At 40.9% G+C, this 27475-nt stretch overlaps 1 protein-coding gene across 6 annotated transcripts in view; it reads right to left on the reverse strand.

Annotated features, from left to right (window-relative positions):
- The window catches only part of RAPGEF1 (Rap guanine nucleotide exchange factor 1), a 270865-nt gene that overhangs the window by 121173 nt on the left and 122217 nt on the right, over positions 1-27475 (reverse strand). For all 6 annotated transcript variants that reach the window (XM_053695533.1, XM_053695530.1, XM_053695528.1 and 3 more), the window contains exons 6-9: positions 13160-13312; positions 12277-12400; positions 11882-12065; positions 10618-11100 (exon numbers count right to left, since the gene is read on the reverse strand). In XM_053695533.1, the coding sequence (XP_053551508.1) occupies positions 10618-11100; positions 11882-12065; positions 12277-12400; positions 13160-13312 (944 nt within the window). The remainder of the gene's footprint in view (positions 1-10617; positions 11101-11881; positions 12066-12276; positions 12401-13159; positions 13313-27475) is intronic.

The following is a 27475-nucleotide window of genomic DNA, read 5'->3' on the forward strand; positions in this document are numbered from 1 at the left end:
CTAGTAAGGCACATGTACGTCATCACTATAACAAAGCGGACAGCAGTGAGTTAGAGATGCACTAGTAAAGCGCATGTACGTCATCACTATAACAAAGCAGACAGCAGTGAGATAGAGATGTACTAGTAAAGCGCATGTACGTCATCACTATAACAAAGCAGACAGCAGTGAGTTAGAGATGCACTAGTAAAGCGCATGTACGTCATCACTATAACAAAGCAGACAGCAGTGAGATAGAGATGTACTAGTAAAGCAGATAGACGCTTACAATAAATAAAGATATGAATGGGAAGAACTAAAGACAAGAGAGAGTACAAATATAGTACTGCAAGGTGCATAAATACTACTCTCTATTTAAACATCCTCTTTTGGCTTATCAAACACGTAATAAGATCTCATTCATGAATCTGTGCTCAAGCGTAGAGATTGTGAAACCCTTGTCTATCTGTGGTTAGAGTACAGCAAAAACAAAAAGAAGAATATAACAAAACCTAGGGGAGTAAGTATGGAGTAGGACAGGAACACCTTGAGATTTTAATATAAAAGGTTTAATTAAGGGTAATACAATAACTCACATTATTTATTTGCCCCCTTCTCATATAATTTAACTTGTGGATTGTATCATTCTGAGAGCTGCAAATGCACCTGCTGACTACTTGAGGCTAAATCTGCTACATATCTGTCACTAATTGGCTTTATCAGAGAACATCTGTAAAAGAATGTACTTTATACTAATACAATGATTTTAACTTGCCTTGTTGTCTGCAGACTCAAGCTAAGATTAGCTCCTCCCAATAAGGCAAGTGGTGGGAGGAGTTTAGCGACTGGAAAACAACCGCAGCAGACAAGATGTTAATTTGTTATAAAAATGTTTGTCTGTGTTATTCTTTTGCAAGACAACAGAAATGTATTGTAAGCACCAGGTGTTACTGTCCCTTAATGTCAGACCACCCTCAAACTGCCAGTATTATATTTTATTATATACAGTGTATACATAGATATATTCTCAGAATTGGAAAATCAACAATTGTCAGAGTTAAATTATAAGAGAAGATGGCAATATAAATAATGAAGACATATTGCAAAGCTATTGAAGATCCAGCCCACAGTCATTATGAGACAGTGAATGATTGCCATATACATATATGGAGACTACAATCTAAAAGCTCAGGAAGCAAGGCTAACACTTTGTGAGCCGTGGCCACCCTTGCAATAAAACCTGCTTCCCCTGAAATGTAACAAAACTCTATCTAGTGAGAATGATTGTATAGCAAACAATGTGCTGCTGATTCAGATAAGGCTTGTTCGTATGTCTGTGTCAGATAGCTGATTGGTTGTAGAGTTTAATGCAGTGGGATCCCTTCAGGAACCTATGGGGGAGACACTAGAATTTAACATAGAATTTAACATATATAGATAAATTACATCTTTAAATAGAAACATATTTGCAATATATATGTATTAGCGAAAATGCTTCTAGTAAAATATATCACTGTTTTAGTGTTAGCATATGTCTCTGCATGTGAAGTATAGCTGGATATTCTCAGTGCACCAGCATTTAAATACTGCAGCTGCTCAGAGCACCAGGGGGCTTTTATCATGTCTGCAATTAACAAATTATTAGATGGTAAAAGCACCTTAGGCTCTCAGAGCAAGTGTTGTGTTTAAAATGCTGGTGCACGGTGCATATTTAAAAGGGACATTATACACGTTTTTTCTTTGCATAAATGTTTTGTAGATGATCTATTTATATAGCCCATAAAGTTTTAGTTTTTTTAAATGTATATAGTTTTGCTTATTTTTTAATAACATTGCTCTGATTTTCAGACTCCTAACCAAGCCCCAAAGTTTTATGAGAATACCGACGTATACCTACCCCAGCTTGCTCCTATTTGTGTAAAGGGTCTTTTTATATGCAAAAGAAGGGTTGATGGGGGAAGTGTCTTATTTGCCACTTGCAGTGGGCTTTCCAGCTACCTTTTCAACAGAGCTAAACTAAGAGCTTCTAAGTTTTTAAACCATTTTATACTGGATTTTTATATCAGTATCTGTGCATCTTATTCGTTATAGTAGTGTCTATTACATGCAGTTATATTAAAATTGGTGTATACTGTCCCTTTAAATACACTTTTGAACATGCAATAGCTTTTATTAAAAGCATTTTTGCTAATAAATGTATATTACAAAAGTGCTTCTATTCAAAACTGAAATACATCCATGTGGATTCCAAATTTAAGGCGTTAAAATCCCTTGTTGAAAAGTAAACAAGTGCTATGACAAAATAGGGGGTTTAACATATACCAACATCACTCTAAATCCACCACTGTTTAGAGGTTTAGCATGAGAAAGATAAAGCAACGTGTAATTGATGTTTTAAAATATCTTTTTTTTCTTGTGGTATACAAAAAACAATATCTAGTTGTTAATACTGCTAGTCTTCAAAGCAAAAAAACACGTCATGTTGTGCTCATATTACAAGCTTAAAGTAAACAGATTTAGCACAAAAAGCCAAACTTAGAATATTGTTTGCAAATCAGAATAATATAACGCAGGATACAGAGCACAGACACTAGCGATATAACGCAGGTTACAAAGCACAGACACTAGCAATATAACGCAGGTTACAAAGCACAGACACTAGCTATATAACGCAGGTTACAGAGCACAGACACTAGCTATATAACACAGGTTACAAAGCACAGACACTAGCGATATAACGCAGGTTACAGAGCACAGACACTAGCGATATAACGCAGGTTACAGAGCACAGACACTAGCGATATAACACAGGTTACAAAGCACAGACACTAGCTATATAACGCAGGTTACAAAGCACAGACACTAGCAATATAACGCAGGTTACAAAGCACAGACACTAGCTATAAAACACAGGTTACAGAGCACAGACACTAGCTATATAACACAGGTTACAGAGCACAGACACTAGCTATATAACAGGTTACAAAGCACAGACACTAGCTATATAACAGGTTACAAAGCACAGACACTAGCTATATAACACAGGTTACAAAGCACAGACACTAGCGATATAACGCAGGATACAGAGCACAGACACTAGCGATATAACGCAGGTTACAAAGCACAGACACTAGCAATATAACGCAGGTTACAAAGCACAGACACTAGCGATATAACGCAGGTTACAGAGCACAGACACTAGCTATATAACAGGTTACAAAGCACAGACACTAGCGATATAACGCAGGTTACAGAGCACAGACACTAGCTATATAACACAGGTTACAGAGCACAGACACTAGCTATATAACACAGGTTACAAAGCACAGACACTAGCTATATAACACAGGTTACAAAGCACAGACACTAGCTATATAACACAGGTTACAAAGCACAGACACTAGCTATATAACGCAGGTTACAAAGCACAGACACTAGCAATATAACGCAGGTTACAAAGCACAGACACTAGCTATATAACACAGGTTACAAAGCACAGACACTAGCGATATAACACAGGTTACAGAACACATACACTAGCGATATATCGCTAGTGTCTATGCTCTGTAACCTGCATTATATCGCTAGTGTATGTGTTCTGTAACCTGTGTTATATAGCTAGTGTCTGTGCTTTGTAACCTGCGTTATATCGCTAGTGTCTGTGCTTTGTAAACTGCGTTATATCGCTAGTGTCTGTGCTTTGTAACCTGTGTTATATTGTTGTGTCTGTGCTTTGTAACCTGTGTTATATCGCTAGTGTCTGTGCTTTGTAACCTGCGTTATATCGCTTGTGTCTGTGCTTTGTAACCTGCGTTATATCGCTAGTGTCTGTGCTTTGTAAACTGTGTTATATCACTAGTGTCTGTGCTTTGTAACCTGCATTATATCGCTAGTGTCTGTGCTCTGTATCCTGTATTATATCGTTGTGTCTGTACTTTGTAACCTGCGTTATATTGCTAGTGTCTATGCTCTGTAACCTGCGTTATATCGCTAGTGTCTATGCTCTGTAACCTGCATTATAACGCAGGTTACAGAGCATAGACACTAGCAATATAACGCAGGTTACAAAGTACAGACACAACGATATAATACAGGATACAGAGCACAGACACTAGCGATATAATGCAGGTTACAAAGCACAGACACTAGCGATATAACGCAGGTTACAAAGCACAGACACTAGCGATATAACACAGGTTACAGAACACATACACTAGCGATATATCGCTAGTGTCTATGCTCTGTAACCTGCATTATATCGCTAGTGTATGTGTTCTGTAACCTGTGTTATATAGCTAGTGTCTGTGCTTTGTAACCTGCGTTATATCGCTAGTGTCTGTGCTTTGTAACCTGCGTTATATCGCTAGTGTCTGTGCTTTGTAACCTGTGTTATATTGTTGTGTCTGTGCTTTGTAACCTGTGTTATATCGCTAGTGTCTGTGCTTTGTAACCTGCGTTATATCGCTTGTGTCTGTGCTTTGTAACCTGCGTTATATCGCTAGTGTCTGTGCTTTGTAAACTGTGTTATATCACTAGTGTCTGTGCTTTGTAACCTGCATTATATCGCTAGTGTCTGTGCTCTGTATCCTGTATTATATCGTTGTGTCTGTACTTTGTAACCTGCGTTATATTGCTAGTGTCTATGCTCTGTAACCTGCGTTATATCGCTAGTGTCTATGCTCTGTAACCTGCATTATAACGCAGGTTACAGAGCATAGACACTAGCAATATAACGCAGGTTACAAAGTACAGACACAACGATATAATACAGGATACAGAGCACAGACACTAGCGATATAATGCAGGTTACAAAGCACAGACACTAGCGATATAACGCAGGTTACAGAGCATAGACACTAGCGATATAACGCAGGTTACAAAGCACAGACACAAGCGATATAACGCAGGTTACAAAGCACAGACACTAGCGATATAACACAGGTTACAAAGCACAGACACAACAATATAACACAGGTTACAAAGCACAGACACTAGCGATATAACGCAGGTTACAAAGCACAGACACTAGCGATATAACGCAGGTTACAAAGCACAGACACTAGCTATATAACAAAGGTTACAGAGCACATACACTAGCGATATAACACAGGTTACAAAGCACAGACACAACAATATAATACAGGATACAGAGCACAGACACTAGCGATATAACGCAGGTTACAGAGCACAGACAGTAGCGATATAACACAGGTTACAAAGCACAGACACTAGCGACATAACGCATGTTACAGCGCACAGACACTAGCGATATAAGTTATATAACGCAGGTTACAGAGCACAGACACTAGCGATATAACGCAGGTTACAAAGCACAGACAGTAGTGATATAACGCAGGTTACAAAGCACAGACAGTAGCGATATAACGCAGGTTACAGAGCACAGACAGTAGCGATATAACGCAGGTTACAGAGCACAGACAGTAGTGATATAACGCAGGTTACAAAGCACAGACAGTAGCGATATAACGCAGGTTACAGAGCACAGACAGTAGCGATATAACGCAGGTTACAGAGCACAGACAGTAGCGATATAAGGCAGGTTATAGAGCACAGACAGTAGCGATATAACGCATGTTACAGAGCACAGACAGTAGCGATATAACGCAGGTTACAAAGCACAGACAGTAGCGATATAATGCAGGTTACAGAGCACAGACACTAGCGAAATAACGAAGGTTACAAAGCACAGACACTAGCGATATAACGCAGGTAACAAAGCACAGACACTAGCTATATAACACAGGTTACAGAGCACATACACTAGCGATATAATGCAGGTTACAGAGCATAGACACTAGCAATATAACACAGGTTACAGAGCACAGACACTAGCGATATAACGCAGGTTACAAAGCACAGACACTAGCGATATAACACAGGTTACAGAGCACATACACTAGCGATATAACACAGGTTACAAAGCACAGACACAACAACATAACACAAGTTACAGAGAACAGACAGTAGCGATATAACACAGGTTACAAAGCACAGACACTAGCAACATAACGCATGTTACAGCGCACAGACACTAGCGATATAACGCAGGTTACAGAGCACAGACACTAGCGATATAACGCAGGTTACAGAGCACAGACACTAGCGATATAACGCAGGTTACAAAGCACAGAAAGTAGCAATATAACGCAGGTTACAGAGCACAGACAGTAGCGACATAACGCAGGTTGCAAAGCAAAGGCAGTAGCGATATAACGCGGGTTACAGAGCACAGACAGTAGCGATATAACGCAGGTTACAGAGCACAGACAGTAGCGATATAACGCAGGTTACAGAGCACAGACAGTAGCGATATAACACAGGTTACAAAGCACAGACACTAGCAATATAACACAGGTTACAGAGCACATACACTAGCGATATAACGCAGGTTACAGAGCATAGACACTAGCGATATAACGCAGGTTACAAAGCACAGACACTAGCAATATAACGCAGGTTACAAAGCACAGACACTATCGATATAACACAAGTTACAAAGCACAGACACTAGCAATATAACACAGGTTACAGAGCACATACACTAGCGATATAACGCAGGTTACAGAGCATAGACACTAGCGATATAACGCAGGTTACAAAGCACAGACACTAGCAATATAACGCAGGTTACAAAGCACAGACAGAACAATATAAAACAGGATACAGAACACAGACACTAGCGATATAACGCAGGTTACAAAGCACAGACACTAGCAATATAACGCAGGTTACAAAGCACAGACACTAGCTATATAACACAGGTTACAGAGCACATACACTAGCTATATAACAGGTTACAAAGCACAGACACAACAATATAACAGGTTACAGAGCACATACACTAGCGATATAACACAGGTTACAAAGCACAGACACTAGCAATATAACACAGGTTACAGAGCACATACACTAGCGATATAACGCAGGTAACAGAGCACATACACTAGCGATATAACGTAGGTTACAGAGCATAGAAACTAGCGATATAACGTAGGTTACAAAGTACAGACACAACAATATAATACAGGATACAGAGCACAGACACTAGCGATATAACGCAGGTTACAAAGCACAAACACTAGCGATATAATGCAGGTTACAAAGCACAGACACTAGCAATATAACACAGGTTACAGAGCACATACACTAGCAATATAACGCAGGTTACAGAGCACAGACACTAGCGATATAACGCAGGTTACAAAGCACAGACACTAGCGATATAACGCAGGTTACAAAGCACAGACACAACAATATAACACAGGATACAGAACACAGACACTAGCGATATAACGCAGGTTACAAAGCACAGACACTAGCAATATAACACAGGTTACAAAGCACAGACACTAGCTATATAACACAGGTTACAGAGCACATACACTAGCGATATAACGCAGTTTACAAAGCACAGACACAACAATATAAAACAGGATACAGAGAACAGACACTAGCGATATAACGCAGGTTACAAAGAACAGACACTAGCTATATAACACAGGTTACAGAGCACATACTCTAGAGAAATAACAAAGGTTAGAAAGCACAGACAACAACATAACACAGGTTACAGAGCACAGACAGTAGCGATATAACACGGGTTACAAAGCACAGACACTAGCGACATAACGCATGTTACAGCGCACAGACACTAGCGATATAACGCAGGTTACAGAGCACAGACACTAGCGATAACGCAGGTTACAAAGCACAGACAGTAGTGATATAACGCAGGTTACAGAGCACAGACTGTAGCAATATAATGCAGGTTACAAATCACAGACAGTAGCGATATAACGCAGGTTACAGAGCACAGACAGTATCGATATAACGCAGGTTACAAAGCACAGACACTAGCGATATAACGCAGGTTACAGAGCACAGACAGTAGCGATATAACACAGGTTACAAAGCACAGACACTAGCGATATAACGCAGGTTACAGAGCACAGACAGTAGCAATATAACGCAGGTTACAGAGCACAGACAGTACCGATATAACGCAGGTTACAAAGCATAGACACTAGCAATATAACGCAGGTTACAGAGCACAGACACTAGCGAAATAACGCAGGTTACAGAGCACAGACACTAGCGAAATAACGCAGTTTACAAAGCACAGACACTAGCGATATAACGCAGGTTACAAAGCACAGACACTAGCTATATAACACAGGTTACAGAACACATACACTAGCGATATATCGCTAGTGTCTATGCTCTGTAACCTGCATTATATCGCTAGTGTATGTGTTCTGTAACCTGTGTTATATAGCTAGTGTCTGTGCTTTGTAACCTGCGTTATATCGCTAGTGTCTGTGCTTTGTAAACTGCGTTATATCGCTAGTGTCTGTGCTTTGTAACCTGTGTTATATTGTTGTGTCTGTGCTTTGTAACCTGTGTTATATCGCTAGTGTCTGTGCTTTGTAACCTGCGTTATATCGCTTGTGTCTGTGCTTTGTAACCTGCGTTATATCGCTAGTGTCTGTGCTTTGTAAACTGTGTTATATCACTAGTGTCTGTGCTTTGTAACCTGCATTATATCGCTAGTGTCTGTGCTCTGTATCCTGTATTATATCGTTGTGTCTGTACTTTGTAACCTGCGTTATATTGCTAGTGTCTATGCTCTGTAACCTGCGTTATATCGCTAGTGTCTATGCTCTGTAACCTGCATTATAACGCAGGTTACAGAGCATAGACACTAGCAATATAACGCAGGTTACAAAGTACAGACACAACGATATAATACAGGATACAGAGCACAGACACTAGCGATATAATGCAGGTTACAAAGCACAGACACTAGCGATATAACGCAGGTTACAGAGCATAGACACTAGCGATATAACGCAGGTTACAAAGCACAGACACAAGCGATATAACGCAGGTTACAAAGCACAGACACTAGCGATATAACACAGGTTACAAAGCACAGACACAACAATATAACACAGGTTACAAAGCACAGACACTAGCGATATAACGCAGGTTACAAAGCACAGACACTAGCGATATAACGCAGGTTACAAAGCACAGACACTAGCTATATAACAAAGGTTACAGAGCACATACACTAGCGATATAACACAGGTTACAAAGCACAGACACAACAATATAATACAGGATACAGAGCACAGACACTAGCGATATAACGCAGGTTACAGAGCACAGACAGTAGCGATATAACACAGGTTACAAAGCACAGACACTAGCGACATAACGCATGTTACAGCGCACAGACACTAGCGATATAAGTTATATAACGCAGGTTACAGAGCACAGACACTAGCGATATAACGCAGGTTACAAAGCACAGACAGTAGTGATATAACGCAGGTTACAAAGCACAGACAGTAGCGATATAACGCAGGTTACAGAGCACAGACAGTAGCGATATAACGCAGGTTACAGAGCACAGACAGTAGCGATATAACGCAGGTTACAAAGCACAGACAGTAGCGATATAACGCAGGTTACAGAGCACAGACAGTAGCGATATAACGCAGGTTACAGAGCACAGACAGTAGCGATATAAGGCAGGTTATAGAGCACAGACAGTAGCGATATAACGCATGTTACAGAGCACAGACAGTAGCGATATAACGCAGGTTACAAAGCACAGACAGTAGCGATATAATGCAGGTTACAGAGCACAGACACTAGCGAAATAACGAAGGTTACAAAGCACAGACACTAGCGATATAACGCAGGTAACAAAGCACAGACACTAGCTATATAACACAGGTTACAGAGCACATACACTAGCGATATAATGCAGGTTACAGAGCATAGACACTAGCAATATAACACAGGTTACAGAGCACAGACACTAGCGATATAACGCAGGTTACAAAGCACAGACACTAGCGATATAACACAGGTTACAGAGCACATACACTAGCGATATAACACAGGTTACAAAGCACAGACACAACAACATAACACAAGTTACAGAGAACAGACAGTAGCGATATAACACAGGTTACAAAGCACAGACACTAGCAACATAACGCATGTTACAGCGCACAGACACTAGCGATATAACGCAGGTTACAGAGCACAGACACTAGCGATATAACGCAGGTTACAGAGCACAGACACTAGCGATATAACGCAGGTTACAAAGCACAGAAAGTAGCAATATAACGCAGGTTACAGAGCACAGACAGTAGCGACATAACGCAGGTTGCAAAGCAAAGGCAGTAGCGATATAACGCGGGTTACAGAGCACAGACAGTAGCGATATAACGCAGGTTACAGAGCACAGACAGTAGCGATATAACGCAGGTTACAGAGCACAGACAGTAGCGATATAACGCAAGTTACAAAGCACAGACACTAGCGATATAACGCAGGTTACAGAGCACAGACAGTAGTGATATAATGCAGGTTACAAAGCACAGACACTAGCGATATAACGCAGGTTACAGAGCACAGACAGTAGTGATATAATGCAGGTTACAGAGCACAGACACTAGCAATATAATGCAGGTTACAGAGCACAGACACTAGCGAAATAACGCAGGTTACAAAGCACAGACAATAGCGCTATAATGCAGGATATAACAGAAAGACACAAACAGTGAGAGAACAGACACTGGGGTAAGAGACGCTTACTATGCTTGTTTTTCTTCTCAGGCAAAGGGGGTGGCATTTCAGATACACCATCGCAATCCACTGCTGCAAAGTCAGCCACAAACTGCACCTGACCACTGCTACCTTGCTGGAAAGGTAAAACTGTGGCAAAGGGCGTAGAGGAGACAGCCATAGGCTGTACATCATCCTCAGAAATATTGTCATACTGTGAGGGGTGACGTTCATAACACATGCGTGTGCTAAGTGGACAGTCTGAGGGCTGAGAGGCAGCACTCCTGCGCTTTTTTTCAGGAAGGGCAGGAGGAGTTTCTACAGCTGTGGGGTGTAAAGGATCTTGGTGTGGAGAGCTGTGGGGAGGCAGCTGGAAACTCTGTCCTTGGAAGGGGGAACAGGACTCCCCAAGGGATTCTGGGAGAGGGCTTAGGATTCCAGTCGCTGGGCCGAGAACCTGGTCTGCACTCGACAGGTCCTGCTGAAGGAACTCATAATCTGGGTCGTAATTATCTACACAAGAGAAAAAAAGAAAACAAAAAGAAATTCAAATAAGTACAGAATTATAATAACAACCCTTAAAGTAGTACAACACTTCACAAAGGTACCTGAGCAAACATAATGCCTAAATGTCATACAGGTATCAGTACCATATAAATAGCCAAAAGCTGGTGATCAGTATTACATAATGACCTTGTAGACCCAATGATCCAAAGCTCTACCCTCTGGTGAGATGAACTAAGAAGTCTCACAGCTACTGTGAGGTTCCTGTAAATCATTTTAGAGAGTTTATCTCACTATGCAGGTTCTAGATGTATGAGAGACGCATACATTAAAATATAACACTAAAAAATAAAATCCCCCAAAGGATTTTACAAGAATTCTTTTACTGACTAAAAGTTTCAGGCCCAAAAAGACAAACATGAGGATTTTCCACCTTTGTCCCTCTACTGAAAGTATCAATTAGGTTTATTCTATTAATGGTAACTGTCTTTGTTCTCTATTTGATGGTGCTGCTGTACGTTTTACAATATCTAAATACATTAGTTTTCATGCCATCTGTTAACTTAGCTGGGAGCTGATGTCCTGCATCAAATCTATAAAACTGCATAAAAACTCCCAATCCCACCAGTAAGTACGATCACCTCTTTGTTTCCTCTTGTTGCCTCAAATCATTTATCAAACTGCATCATATAAGAGAGGGTTTGAAATGCCTCTTCCTCTCTCACAGCCAGAATAACCTGTTTGCCTGTAGGCTCACAACAGTTTAGTGGGGCAAGTGGCTGTTACTTACCCAAAGTCTCGCAGCTGGTGTTTCGGGATCCCTGACCACTGTCTCTATCCAAAGAGGAGAGCTGTTCCTCAGACTTGCTGAGTTTGCCTATGCTGCTGCAAGGTGACAGACGTGGGGACTCTCCGCCATAGGACTGGCTTCCTCCAGACAGCCTCCGAAGCGGGTAGCGATCAACATCAAAATCCTGCCAGGAAAATAACAGAATTAGAGACACGTGCATGACACGCAGACCTGAACTAGTCATGTAAGACATTGTTTTGCCGGCAGAAGGGATTGCACAGTCACGGTTTTATATAGCAATCAGAGTAGCAATAGCATTTGTATAAATAAGTGAACCCCCTTAGCAAAGGCAAATAAACAACAACCAGACAAATGCTGGTAATCTTTATTCTAACCTGGCTGCTGATGCCAATAGGTAAGCTGGATCCACTGGTGGCTCGGCTCATTGGTGCCACTACTGCCACTCGTGTGGGGGAAGGTGCAGATTGTCGTTTCTTTGGTGGTAATGCTGGGGGTGGGCTGTGAAAGGGAAAACACACAGCTCAGATGCCAAGGCTAAGCCAAATGAGAATAAGTTCTAGCTGCCTCTTCGCAGTTTGTTCACTTTTGACTTCTGTGTGTATCAAGCTCCATTTAGACCCTTACCATGACACATTTACCTTACTGCACTAAGCTTCTTTACATATTTACATCATTATTCCAGATCTCTTCTACTGCTCTCCATTTTGTAAAAAGCAAATGCTGAATATGTGATGGGCTACGCTATATAAATAGGACACTTGTGCGGCTCTCGAGGTCTGGTACTATCATTACCAGGATGCAGTAAGGTGAAGGGACATCAGAGGAGACAAAACAAAACACAAGTCTGTCTTTACTAAGTGCAGTAAGTTGAGTGCTTTGCAAACAGAATAGAAAGCTTTTCCAGGGAAAACACAAAAACACTATTAGTCAGTAACAATGTATATATTATATCTTTCTATCAATACAAGTAAATGATCTAAAATACAATAATTATGCTTTTAGCAGTGATTTTGTGCAATAAAGTCTTTACCTTTACTCTTTTATTGTGCAATGTCCCTTTAAATGTTATTTACAAAATAGTGCTCATCACGCATTCTCCTTTATTTGCGCCTGGGAAATGACTTGCACTAAGGTGAGCAACAGGCTCTTGTCTTTTCATATTGATTCACACTCAAATAATAAACACTGGGTATGGCGGCCCCTGATTTATCACAGGAAATGAAATCAAAACGCCATTTATTTGAAGTCGCTACAAACCTGATTTCCATTACGCGGATACCAGGAAGGGGAGGTTTTGGTGGAGCCGGTTCCTCTGTCTCAAGACAATCTGTCTGTGCATCTCTGCACGCGGGCTCCGGTGTCCTGCTGAGGATCTCCAATTCACGATCTGACAGGGGCAGCTCCGTGGTGCTGAAGGAGAAGAGAGGCAAGAAAATAAGGCAAACACTGTGATAAATAATAAGGGTGCAGTGTAACTGTGGTCAACATTCTCTGATGCCTCCAACAAACAACAAAGTATAAGAGAGATTCTCATACAGGTGCCAAGCAGATGAGATTCAGGGTAGGCTGGGCCTGGTCTCTGTGATCACTTAGCAGCAATATGAACTGCTGGTGCAGGGAAATGGTTATTTAATTTCTTTCTAATGACACAATGAGTCCACAGATCATCTAATTACTATTGGGATATTAACCTCCTGGCCAGCAGGAGGCGGCAAAGAGCACCACAGCAAAGCTGTTAAATATCACCTCCCTTCTATCCAACCCCAGTCATTCTCTTTGCCTACCTTAGTGTAAGGAAGTGGTAAAGTTAGGTGTCTGAAAAGATTCTTTAATCAAGAGTTTATTATTTTATTTGCAGTACTAGTATGTGCTGTTTTTACTCCAGGGTGTAGCTGTAGTCAATTTCAGTCTCTTCAGTAGAGCATTGGTGGCTTTTAAGCAAAGGAAACTTGTGGGACATAATTCTCACTGAGCCTCCCTCATATTTAAATAAAAGTTGCTGCCCTTATTATTTTCGAATAGAAAAGTAGTCTCCAGCTGTGGTGAATCAAATTACCTTTATTTTACATACAGGGACCAGTAAAGCAACATTTCGGGCTAACACTAAGCCCTTTCTCAAGCTTATTATTTTCCAAAGGTCCATGTAAGGGAAAGGACCTCGCAAACCTAGTGAGCTGCTTGCTGCCAGGCAGATTATTGAGGTAAGTGCTAATTTATTTTCTTAAGCAGCTTTAAGGAAAAGACATGGCACTTTACTATTTCCCTAACAGGGATATTTAATACATTACTCCTAGTGTTGTAAGGGGATTATGTATGGTAATATTGCAGGCACTGGGGACTTGAGGAAAACTTGGCTCAATTTGGTGGTTTTATTAACGTTTTTGCATTAAGATGTCTGCTGAGATGTTATTTTTGACACACCCACGACGGCTTGTGTGAGGTAAAAATGTTTCTATTGCGCATTTGTTATTCTCTCACTTCCTGTGTATGAAGGAGAGATATCTGCATCTTATCGTTTTTCAAGTTTAACTGTCATTTGTTAGCCTGTCATTACTGAAACAGCTCCAGTTTGGATTCCGGTTTTAAAAAATAAAGCAGTTTCTTTTTAAATAGGCACCTCAGCAGTAGAGACTGTTTGAGCTGTTATTAAGACGTTTTTATTACTCAATATATTGTAAAATAAAGCAGTTTCATTTTTGTATTTGTTCAAAAAATAAAGCAGTTTCAACAGTAAAGTAAAAACAGTAAAGTTTTTTTTTCTTTATTTAAATTGTTCATAATTTAATTATTTATATTTATTCTGTTAAAATGGACCAAGACTCTGTTACAGATTACAGATGTCCTTTATGTTTAAATGCTAATATTGAACCACCAATTCATTTTTGTTCCTCGTGTTGAGAGAACATTAAATCTTAAGGATAGATTTTTTGAGCCTATATTGTCTAAGACAGATGCTGTCCAGGATTCTTTTTTTTCTCCTCAGGTGTCCCAAAATTTAGTACCCATTAATTCAGTGCCCTGCGCTTCCTCTCAAGCTCCGGCTGGGGTCTCCTTGCAAGACATTGCTTCCCTCATGTCTTCTGCAGTTTCTGATGCGTTGTCTGCTTTTCCCATGCTACAGGGAAAGCGCAAGAGGAAGTCTAAACAATCAGTGCGTAAGGTATCCGATTCGGTCGTGGCTATTCCGAATGTTTCCTCTCATAAATCTGATGAGGATTTTTCGATAGCATCTGAGGGTGAAATCTCAGATTCTGACAGTGTAATTCCTTCCTCTTATACTGAAGTTGTACCTTTCAAGTTTAAGCTGGAACACCTCTGTTTACTACTCAAGGAGGTTTTGGCTACTCTGGACGACTCTGACTCTACTGTCATTGTCAACCCTAAAAGTCTAGTAAACTTAACAAGTATTATGATGTACCTTCCATGCTGGAATGTTTTCCCGTACCAGATAGGGCTTCAGAAATTATTGTTAAGGAATGGGAGAAGCCGGGCATTCCTTTTTCTCCTTCTCCTATTTTTAAGAAGATGTTTCCCATTGATGACTCTATCAAGGAGTCTTGGCAAACGGTCCCCAAGGTGGAAGGGGCAATTTCCACTTTAGCGAAGAGAACTACTATTACCATAGAGGATAGCTGTTCTTTTAAGGACTCTATGGATAAGAAACTGGAGGGTTTTCTTAAGAAAATGTATGTTCACCAGGGTTTACAAGAGATCCAGGACAGGATCAGGGCTCTTAAATTGGCCAATTATTTCATTTCTGATGCTTCCCTTCAAGTTATCAAGTTGGGAGCAAAGATTTCTAGTTTTGCCATTCTGGCTCGAAAACCTTTATGGCTAAAATCTTGGTCTGCAGATGTGTCGTCTAAGTCTAAGCTTTTGTCTATTCCTTACAAGGTTAAGACCTTGTTTGGCCCAGCTTTGGCTGAGATTATTTCTAACATTACAGGAGGAAAGGGTCATTTCCTTCCACAGAATAAGAAATAAGCAGAAGGGACGTCAGAGTAATTTTCGTTCCTTTCGGAACTTCAAGGGTAACCCTTCTTCTCCCTCTACAAAACATTCAAGACCTTTCCCCCCAGGGGCAGATTTCTTCACTCTAGATTATCTGTAGACCAGATAAAAAGAAAGGCGTTCTTACGTTGTGGATCTATCCGAAACGGGAGTGATAGTTCCTGTTCTAGTACAGGAGCAGGGTCTGGAATTTTACTCCAATCGGGTTGTGCTTCCCAAGAAAGAGGGAACCTTCAGACCAATCTTGGATCTTAAGAGTCTAAACAAATTCCTCAGAGTACCATCCTTCAAAATGGAAACTATTCGTTCCATTCTTCCCTTAGTTCAAGAAGGTCAATTTATGACAACAGTAGATTTAAAGGATGCGTACCTTCATGTTCCCATCCACAGGGATCATCACAAGTTTCTGAGATTTGTTTTTCTCCACAGAACCTTTTCTCCAGTTTGTGGCTCTTCCTTTCGGACTAGCTACAGCTCCCAGAATTTTTTCTAAGGTTCTGGGATCTCTTTTGGCAGTGCTCCGGTTATAGGGTATTGCAGTGGCGCCTTATCTGGATGGCATTCTTGTTCAGGCCCAGTCTTTTCATCTAGCAAGCTCCCACACAGAGATGATTGTATCCTCCCTGTGCTCTCACGGTTGGAAGGTGAATCTGGAAAAGAGTTCCTTAATTCCATCTACAAGGGTAGTCTTTTTGGGAACCATAATAGATTCTGTTTCGATGAAAATATTTCTGACGGAGGTCAGACAATCCAAGATTTTCTTTTTTTTTTCTTTTTTTTTTTTTTTTCTTTTCTTTTTTCTTCTTCTCTTTCTTAAACTTTTTTATTGATATTCAACAAGGTGTACATATATACAAATCAGTTACCTTGTGCGCCACGCAGGGCCCCAAGTAGACCAGTAAGCTCTAATCTAGACAAATTAACCTTCATTATCCCTATAATTCCTTAATGTTGTACAAATTGAAATAAAATTTTTATCTTTAATAAAACAAACTCGACAAAAAAAAAAAAAAAAAAAAGGGAAAGAAAATGTTCTCTCTCCCCTCCTCTCCACCCCCTCGACCCCATATATTACTCTGGGTCGATCCTCATTATCGCTTATCCAAGTACCTGGAAGATGTCCCGCTAAAACTTGAAGTTGAAGATAAGTCGAGTTTTTAAATGGCCTAACTAAGGCCTTTTGTGTCTCCTCCGGAAAGGAGAAAATAAAATTTTTCCACTCTTTAAAAAACCTGGCTAGCTGGGTATCTGTTGGATTCTGTAAACTATGTTGTTCAAATGTATAGTGGGCGGTCAGTGCATTCTTGAATTCCTTTAAACTTGGTGCTGACTTAGCCTTCCACGCTCTTAATATTAAATTACGTCCAAGTAATATAATTATATTAATCATTTTATGATTCATAACCACGGTTTGTGGTTTCACTAGAAAAAATATTTCTATAGGTAGTACAACGTATTCTATTTTAAGGGTTGTTTTCGTCCAGTATATTACCTTGGCCCAAAATTGGGCAATTTTGGGGCATGCCCAGAAACAATGCAACATATCTGCTTCAGCTGAGCTGCATCTAGGACATCTAATCATTGTCTTATACCATTTGGTTAATTTTGTCGGAGTTAAATATACCATTAACGCCACTTTAATCTGGGTTTCTCTCCACGTAGTTTGTACCCAACTTTTCTGTATCACCTTAAAAGCATTCTCTATTACTTCCTTATCTATTTGTGGGAAAACTTTTTCCCATATAGTCACAATATGCTTTATTTGAACTACGTCTGACTCATAAGTAAGAAGGGCATAGAACGGGGCGATAGAGTAGATCCCCCTTTGAAAGTTGTTGATTCTGCTTTGGAGCTCACATAATGACCATTCAGTCCCATAATTTTTTTTTAGTTCATATATAAGGTGCCTTATCTGTAAGTAGGCATAAAATTCTTTGTTTGATAATCCAAATTGGTTACTAATTTTCCCGAATGTTAAAAACTCTGAGTCTGTATTCATCATTTGCACTACATACACTAACCCTTTACTGGACCAAGATCTGAAAACCTCATCTGTAATTCCTGGCATAAAGATCGGGTTCCCAGTGATAGATAAATATTTAGACACATGTGGCGAAATATCGAGGCACACACAGAACTTTTGCCACGCTATAATGATATTTTTAAAAGTTTCTAACATAAAAATCTGCGTTGGTAAAGCTGTGATTGGGCAATGTAAGATAGCATCTAAACGATAAGGGGCTATTAATGCAGTTTCCCATTCTATTGGGGATACTTGATCCTGTCTTGTCATCCAGTCCACTGCCACTTTAACCCGTGCCGCTAGACTGTAAAGAGATATATTAGGTAGTGCCAACCCAGCCGCTTCTAGATTATTCATCAATCGTACTACCGAAATTCGTGCTTTAGACCCTTGCCATAAAAATCTAGAGCAAGCCTTATTGTATTTTACTATGTCTTTTTTGTGAATATGTAATGGAATATTCTGAATGAGGTAAAATATTTTAGGGAACAAAATAGATTTTATAAGCGTGACTCTAGCGGATAAAGAAATAGGGAGGTTTATCCAGTCTTCCATTTTTTCCTTACATTCTAGAAAACATTTGTTATAATTCAGCTTATACCATTCTTGTGGGTTTGGGTTTAATAGGATCCCTAAATAAGTTATGTGTGCAGATTCTCTGAAAGGATGTTTTATTGTTCGAGCTTTTTTATTTAACCAGAGAAGTTCCGACTTGGATAGATTAATTTTAAAACCCGAAATCTTACCAAAGATATCAACTGTATCCAAAAATATCGGAAGATTCTTATTAATATTGCTTAGACAGAGCAGTATATCGTCTGCATACATCAGTAGAACCAGTTTCTGTGTCCCAATTCGTATCTTGTCTAATTGTTGCTAGTGGTTCCAGTGAGATGTTAAATAGTAACGGGGATAGGGGGCATCCTTGACGTGTGCCCCTGTGTAATTTCACTGGTTGTGATAAATCTCCGTTGATAAGCAATGTGGAGATCAGGGTTGAATATATAATACGTATCATTTCCTGCACATGTCCCTTCAGTCCAAACTGCTCTAAGGAAAAAAATAAGTGCTTCCATGAGACGCGATCAAATGCCTTCCCCGCGTTGACGGTTAAAAGCGCTAGATCTGTCATCGTGTTATGCCTAGTTGTGCTAAACTTGTACCAGAAATAATCAATTAATGTCATAATCTTACGAGTGCTCCTGGTGGGGTTCCTCCCAGCCATGAACCCTGCTTGGTTCTCATGAATTATTAAGCCGAGGTGCGGTTTTAGTCGTTTTGCAAGAATCGATGTTAACAATTTATAATCGCCATTCAAAACTGATATAGGCCTATATGAACCGGGCGACTCAGGATCTTTGTTTTTTTTTGGAATTAGAGAAATTACTGCTGCTGCAAAATAAGGAGAGCACTTATTATGTTCAATAAAATAATAATTAAATAGCTTAACTAAAGATGGAGCGATATGTAACTGCAAGATCTTGTAAAATTCAGAAGGCAGACAATCAGGACCTGCTGCCTTATTATTCTTAGCAGCTGCAATTGCTTCCAAAATTTCCTCTATAGTAATTGGAGCATTAATTTCTGCTAAGCTCTCAGAGGGGATTTTAGGAACCTTAAATTTGCCCCAAAATGTCTCAGTTGTTATCTCTTGCTCTTCTGCCCCATATAGTTCCGAAAAAAACTCATAAAAAACTCTGGCAATATCTTTGCTACAAGTGAATCTCTCGGTTCCCTTTCTGATGGCATTTATCTTGTTTCTGTTAAATTTGATCAATCTCGCCACAAATTTAGCGGATCTACCCGCATATCCACAATAGAGGGCTTTTTGCCTTTGTGTTTCTGCTCTAGTTTTCTGTTTAATAAAAACATCTCGAGTGGATTTAGCGGAGATGCATTTCCGCCAGTGAAGGGTCGAGCGATCCGCAAGGTATGTGCTATATGTGTTCTTAACATGATGGGATAGTTGGATTTCTTGTGTCCTAGATTTCCTTTTCATTTTACATAGATACGCCTTTACTTTGCCTCTTAACACAGCTTTGGCTGCTTCCCAAAACACTTCAGGTTTGCTTTCATAGTCTCGGTTATACCTCACATATTCTCGCCACTGCTCAATCAACCAATTATTAAATTTTAAATTATTCATTAAGTATTTTGGAAAACATATAGATTGATTCATTGCCCTATCTGGCCTTGGAGAGTTACATGTTAATGAGATTATAGCGTGATCTGAGATCACTATTTCCCCTATCTCCGCTTCCCAGTCTAGGCCAATCAGAGGTTCAGCAATCAGAAAGAAATCAATCCTAGAGAGTGCCTGCTGGCCTTTTGACATGCACGTATAGGATCTCAGATCCGGGTTCTGTAACCGCCAGATGTCTATCAGTCCCAATTGTGAACATAATCTCTGAAGAATACGGGTCTTTCTATCAGGCATAGAGTTATTTGCTCTTTTAACCCTATCAAGAGAAGGATCTGCTATTAAGTTAAAGTCCCCTGCTATAATAAGGTTCTGGCCTATAAATTTATGAAGGTGTATAACTAGTTTGTCCCAGAACACTTTATCAATATTGTCAGGTCCATATAAGTTGCATAATACATATTGAGTCTTATTATGTGTTAGCTCTACAATTACAAACCGCCCTTCTGGATCTATAATGGAAGAATCTATCTTATAGTCAAATCTTTTGTTCAATAAAATTGCCACTCCCCTTTTGCGAGCATTAAAAGGGGCAGCAATCACTTCCCCTACCCAGTTGGTCTGGAGTTTCGGAATTTCAGTAGCCGTTAAGTGTAACTCCTGTAAGAAAGCAATATCCGTTCTGGTTTTAGCCAACTGTTTGATTATTGCTTTTCTTTTAATTGGGGAGGTTATACCTCCGACATTCCAGGAGGTTAACTTAAATGGTACTGCCATAGTAAAAAAATAAAATACGTTGTACTCCTAAAAATAACATAATAAACAAATTTGCAGCGGAGAGGGACGCGGGGGAGAGCATGGTTGGAGAGAGGAGGAAGGGGAGGAGGAGAAAGAGAAAAAAAAAATAAAAAAAAAATCACACAACAACCAACATTAAACTTTCCTCCCTTTAAACATTGCCTTGTGTCTCTAGCACTCTGTGGGATAATAAGCAAAAACAAAAAAAAACCAAGCCATGGTATCATGCAAAAAAACAACATTAAAAATTCTTCTTTTTGGACCTTGCCATATATCTCTAGCACTCTGTGACATAAGAGAAAAAAAAAAACAAAAAAACCCTGACCATAGTTCAGAGATAAATCCCACATAATTCATCAATATATCGGACAATAGATTTACAGTAGTTTTATCTGTTTCTTTCTATCTAAAAGTCAGATTATCCCAAATTCTCTACATAATGCCCAAGCTTCCTTGCTATTATTTGCTGTATAAGAGCAGCCTGCCTTGGTAATTAGAAGTTTAGCTGGGTAAACAAGTCTAACAGTACACTCGGCTTCTGTAAATTTCGCAAAAAAGGGAGACATTACTTTCCTTTTGGCCATAGTCTCTGCCGAAAAATCTTGAAAGATCAGGATTTTGTTATTATCAATAAGGACAGATCTCATTTTCCTGTAATAGTTCAAATATAAAACCTTGTCCTGGTAATTCACAAACTTGAAAATAACAGTTCTAGCTTTTGGTAAAGTGTTACTATCCTTAGGAGGGCCTATTCTATGCGCTCTCTCGATCAAGAAAGGTGTAGGAGGAGGAGGAATCATAAGGGCCTGAGGGAGGGTGACAGATACAAAATGAAGCAAATCTTGATATTCCACTGTTTCGGGGAGGCCAATGATCCGTAAATTATTGCGCCTCGACCTATCCTCAAGGTCTTCTAGACGTTCTTGCAATTGCAAGATAATTTTCCCTTGAACAGTGATATCAGAGCTATGAGTGTTTATTCTGTCCTCCGCCTCTGAGACCCTAGTCTCCACCTCCGTTAACCTTGCCGTAAATTGTCTAATTTCATCTTTTAAACTAAAAATCTCTGCTTTAATTTCGGATTTAATTAGATCTAAATGTGGGGTCATCAGCTTCGCTACTTGAGCTGCAAATTCTGTCATATCACTAACACCCAAATTGACCGCTCCTTGATCTTGTGAGGCATCAAGTACATTTTCCATATTTTTAACGTTGCCCCTCTTATCTTTTTGTTTTGGTGGCATTTTAGGTGAAGAACCTTTTGGATATGTAATAAATCTGTCCATTCACCGTAATATTATATGTGTGTGTAGTGAGAAAAAAAAATTCTGTGACTGGGTGGCTACACGGCCACTTATTATAATTCAGTGCTAGTGTAGCTATAAATGCTAAATTACAAAGGACAACCAAACTCAAAAAATGTTAAAATAAGTGCTAAATAACAAGTGTATAAATAAATAACTTGTGAAGGAGAAAGAAAAAAAAAAAAAAAAAAAAAAAGGTGAAAACAGTGAAAGAAAAACAAAGAGAAAAAAAAAAAAAAAAAAAAGAAGAGGGCTCAAATTTATCACTAAATACTTTGTGCCTCTAATTGTTATTCTCAGATATCTTATACTTTTAGACACACCAACCACTCCAAGCTTGTACTTTTAAATTTTCACAGTTACAGAAGCCTAGTCAATATTAACACCATTTTCAAATTTAGACAAAAGAAAAGGGCAATTACAGTGCTTCTTATTCCTTAACCAGTTAAGTTACATTCTTATGTTACTAGCATGTATATTGTTACAAATAGTATCTAATCACACAGATACATTTAGTTAGTCTTTGTAATCCGGGTAAACGTCCCCATTTTTTTTTTTTCTTTTAACTATACATTTACCGGTGCTTCTGATGGAAAGAAAAAAAACTAGCTAAAAATGACTATACCACACAGATTCAGGTTTTCTTTCCTTTTACTTTATATCTTTACGTGAGCCACCAACAGCCCTACTTTATGTCCTAGCCCGCAGCCAAAATCCCTTTAGGCTCACTCCAGAAAAAGGGGCTTATTCTATCAATATATCCGCCAAAGATAAAGATGAAAAAAAGTACCTGAAATAAGATTCTCTTTGTCCTATGACACAAATCCGACCTTTGTTGAAGGATTTCTCTTGTACCACTGCTTGCTCTCAATTAGGGACCACGAATATGCTGCCAGCCGGTTTATAGGGAAAGTATAACCAGGGCTCTAAACCAGCCAACATACAGCCATAGTGACTACAATGGAACTTGCTTAAGCACCATCAGTTCACAGATAGGTTTACCTCCGTCTGCTGGTATTCCTCTGGGGCCTCTAAACCAAGCAAGTGTCTCTTACTCGACCATGCTTATGTAAGTGCCGCCACCAGGTGCGGTTGATCTCCAGAGAACACCGGGTTTACTGCCTCCTTAGGTGTTGCCCGCGGTCTTGCAGGTTTGCGCGGGGCTTCTACAATACGCTGTCTCCAAGATTCACAGCTTGTTTAAAGAGACCTGTGAGCAACAACCGTTTTGTCCAGGAAAACGGAAACACTTGCCCCCCAGTCCGGTCAAGCCCCTCAGACACTTGAGAGCTTCGCAAGGGGGATCGCTGTAGAAGAACATCAGTCACACTGTAACGTCCTTGATGCACAGCTCCGCAGCAATTTGTACCGGTAAGGCTTTCTTAGTCTCCAAATGCACTGCAGCTGCAGAGAAGGGTATCCGTCCCTTTGCTTGCCTTCCAAGCTCTACTGCAGGTAGTCAGGAGGAGCAGCGTAGTCTAACTTCGGTGCTGCTTATTCTTCTTTATTTACCTTGAGGCGCCCGTTGAAAATGAAGGTTTGCTTCAGGTTACAGGGTTTGCATATAGCATCAGACTTCCATCTTTGCCTTGCCACAGATGATTATGTGTATCAAAGTGATTTACCAGAGAAACAGGGCAGCTTCTCCAGGTGCTCCTAGCCACAGAGCAGTTATGCCTTCTGCTGACTTCCCATCCGAGATCCGAGGATCACTAGCCAGTCCCAATACCTTTTCTTAGGACAAGGCTAACAACGGGCGGCTGCTGAATAGTAGTGTTCCTATCGCCTAGGAGAATAGAGCCGTAGGTAGCTACCAGCACACTACCTGCGTGCTACCTGCTGGCCCCACCCACAGCCGGAAGTCCCGCAACAAGGAATGTTATATACACAAGACTGTCTGTCTGGAATCCGCTGACAAAAAGGATGTGTTGTCACAATCCAAGATTTTCTAATCTTGTCTGTCTCTTCAGTCCTCTCCTCCGTCATCAGTAGCTTAATGTATGGAGGTAATCGGCTCATGGTAGCCGTCATGGATATTATTCCTTTTGCTCGTTTCCATCTCAGACCTCTGCAGTTATGCATGCTCAGACAGTGGAACGGGGATTACGCAGATCTGCCTCCGTGAATTCATTTGTATCAGATGACAAGAGATTCTCTTCCTTGGTGGTTGTCTCAGGATCATCTCTCCCAGGGAACCTGTTTTTGCAGACCTATCTGGGTGATAGTGACTACAGAAGCCAGCCTGACAGGTTGGGGAGCAGTCTGGGGCCTTCTAAGGGCTCAGGGGACATGGACTCGGGAAGAATCTGTTCTCCCCATAAACATTCTAGAGCTAAGAGCAATCTTCAATGCTCTTCTGGCCTGGCCTCAGCTTCTGCCCGTTTTATCAGATTTCAGTCGGACAACATAACCTCAGTGGCTTACATCAACCATCAGGGTGGAACTCTGAGCTCTTTGGCCATGAAATAGGTGTCCAAGATTATTCAGTGGGCGGAGACCCACAACTGTTGTCTATCTGCGATCCACATTCCAGGAGTGGACAATTGGGAAGCGGATTTTCTGAGCAGACAGCCCTTTCACCCGGGGGAATGGGAATTGCATCTGCTCATCTGCTCTGGTAGTTCCTTGCAATTTCAATCTTGCATACCTATTTCCTCCGTTCGCTCTCCTTCCTCGGATCATTGCTCGGATCAAGCAAAAGAGGGCGTCTGTGATTCTCATTGCTCCGGTGTGGTTTTTCAGATCAGGTCATTGAGACTATGATTCAGGCTCGCAAGCCTGTTACCAGGAAAATTTACCATAAGATTTGGCTTAAATATCTGTATTGGTGCGATTCCAAAGGCTACTCTTGGGGGCCCATTTATCAAAGGGCTTGCGGACCTGATCCGACACTGCGGATCAGGTCCGCAAGACCTCGCTAAATGCGGAGAGCAATACGCTCTCCACATTTAACATTGCACCAGCAGCTCACAAGAGCTGCTGGTGCAACGCCGCCCCCTGCTGACTCGCGGCCAATCGGCCGCCAGCAGGGAGCTGTCAATCAACCCGATCGTATTCGATCGGGTTGATTTCCGGCGGTTCCTGTCCGCCTGCTCAGAGCAGGCGGACAGGGTTATGAAGCAGCGGTCTTTAGACCGCTGCTTCATAACTTGTGTTTCTGGCGAGTCTGAAGACTCGCCAGAAACACGGCCCTTCAAGCTCCATACGGAGCTTGATAAATGGGCCTGTTAGAGTAGAGTTCGGATTCCTAGGATTGTATCTTTTCTCCAAGAGTGATTGGAGAAGGGGTTATCAGCAAGCTCCTTGAAAGGTCAAATTTCTGCCTTATCTATTTTGTTACATAAACGTCTGGCAGAGGTACCAGATGTTCAATCGTTCTGTCAGGCCTTGGTCAGAATCAGGCCTGTGTTCAAACCTGTTACTCCTCCCTGGAGTCTTAATCTTGTTCTTAAAGTTCTTCAGCAGGCTCCTTTTGAACCTATGCATTCCTTAGATATTAAGTTGTTATCTTGGAAAGTTTGGTTTCTTGTTGCTATCTCTTCTGCTCCTAGAGTCTCTGAACCTCTCGGCTTTACAGCATGAGTCTCCCTATCTTATCTTTCACTCGGATAAGGTTGTTTTACGTACTAAATTGGGTTTTCTTCCTAAAGTAGTTTCAGATCGGAACAGTAATCAGGAGATTGTTGTTCCTTCTTTATGTCCTAATCCTTCTTCTCATAAGGAACATCTTCTGCCTTAACCTAGACGTGGTTCGTGCTCTGAAATTCTATTTACAGGCGACTAAGGGTTTTCGTCAGTCTTCTGCTCTGTTTGTAGTTTTCTCTGGGAAACGTAAGGGGCAGAAAGCTACGGCTACTTCTCTTTCTTTGTGGCTGAAGAGAATAATTTGCTTCGCCTATGAAACTGCTAGATAGCAGCCTCCCGAGAAGGTTACGGCTCATTCTACGAGGGCTGTTTCCTCTTCCTGGGCATTCAAAAATGAAGCTTCTGTAGAACAGATTTGCAAGGCTGCAACTTGGTCCTCTCTACATACTTTTTCAAAATTCTATAAGGTTGATACTTTTGCCTCGGCTGAGGCTTTCTTTGGGAGAAAGGTTCTTCAAGCAGGTGGTGCCTTCTGTTTAGGTTCCCTGTCTTGTCCCTCCCTTATCATCTGTGTCCTCTAGCTTGGGTATTGGTTCCCAATAGTAATTAGATGATCCGTGGACTCATCGTGTCATTAGAAAGAAAATAAAATGTATGCTTACCTGATAAATTTATTTATTTATTGACACGATGAGTTTACGGCCCACCCTGTTTTTGATGACAGGATATTTTTTCTTAGGTTATAAACCTCAGGCACCTCTGCACCTTGTTGCTTCCTTTCTCTCCTTTATTTCGGTCGAATGACTGGGGTTGGATAGAAGGGAGGTGATATTTAACAGCTTTGTTGTGGTGCTCTTTGCCGCCTCCTGCTGGCCAGGAGATGAATATCACAATAGTAATTAGATGATCCGTGGACTCATCATGTCAAGAAATAAATAAATTTATCAGGTAAGAATAAATTTCATTTTTAAATTCAGTTGCTTTTATTTCTGACGTGGAAGGTAAAGTCTTGTGTAAGAGGCCGGTGGAAATCAGAGGTGGAGGACAGAGATGGGCAAGGCATAGTTTTGTGTAGAGACATTGAGGGGAGAGGAGTAGAAGCAATATTGTAAATCTGTACAGCAAATAGACATGCAAAGCACAAGTTCTACTCCAATGAACCGCAGATGAATAGGAACAGTGTGCAGGTAGCAAGTCAGCTCAACATGCCACGGCTAGGGAGGAGTGTGCAGGTAGCAAGTCAGCTCAGCATGCCACGGCTGGGGAGGAGTGTGCAGGTAGCAAGTCAGCTCACCATGCCACGGCTGGGGAGGAGTGTGCAGGTAGCAAGTCAGCTCAGCATGCCACGGCTGGGGAGGAGTGTGCAGGTAGCAAGTCAGCTCAGCATGCCACGGCTAGGGAGGAGTGTGCAGGTAGCAAGTCAGCTCAGCATGCCACGGCTGGGGAGGAGTGTGCAGGTAGCAAGTCAGCTCACCATGCCACGGCTGGGGAGGAGTGTGCAGGTAGCAAGTCAGCTCAGCATGCCACGGCTGGGGAGGAGTGTGCAGGTAGCAAGTCAGCTCACCATGCCACGGCTGGGGAGGAGTGTGCAGGTAGCAAGTCAGCTCAGCATGCCACGGCTGGGGAGGAGTGTGCAGGTAGCAAGTCAGCTCAGCATGCCACGGCTGGGGAGGAGTGTGCAGGTAGCAAGTCAGCTCAGCATGCCACGGCTG

Source organism: Bombina bombina, chromosome 12 (assembly GCF_027579735.1).
Source record: "Bombina bombina isolate aBomBom1 chromosome 12, aBomBom1.pri, whole genome shotgun sequence".
Taxonomy (NCBI): Eukaryota; Metazoa; Chordata; class Amphibia; order Anura; family Bombinatoridae; genus Bombina; species Bombina bombina.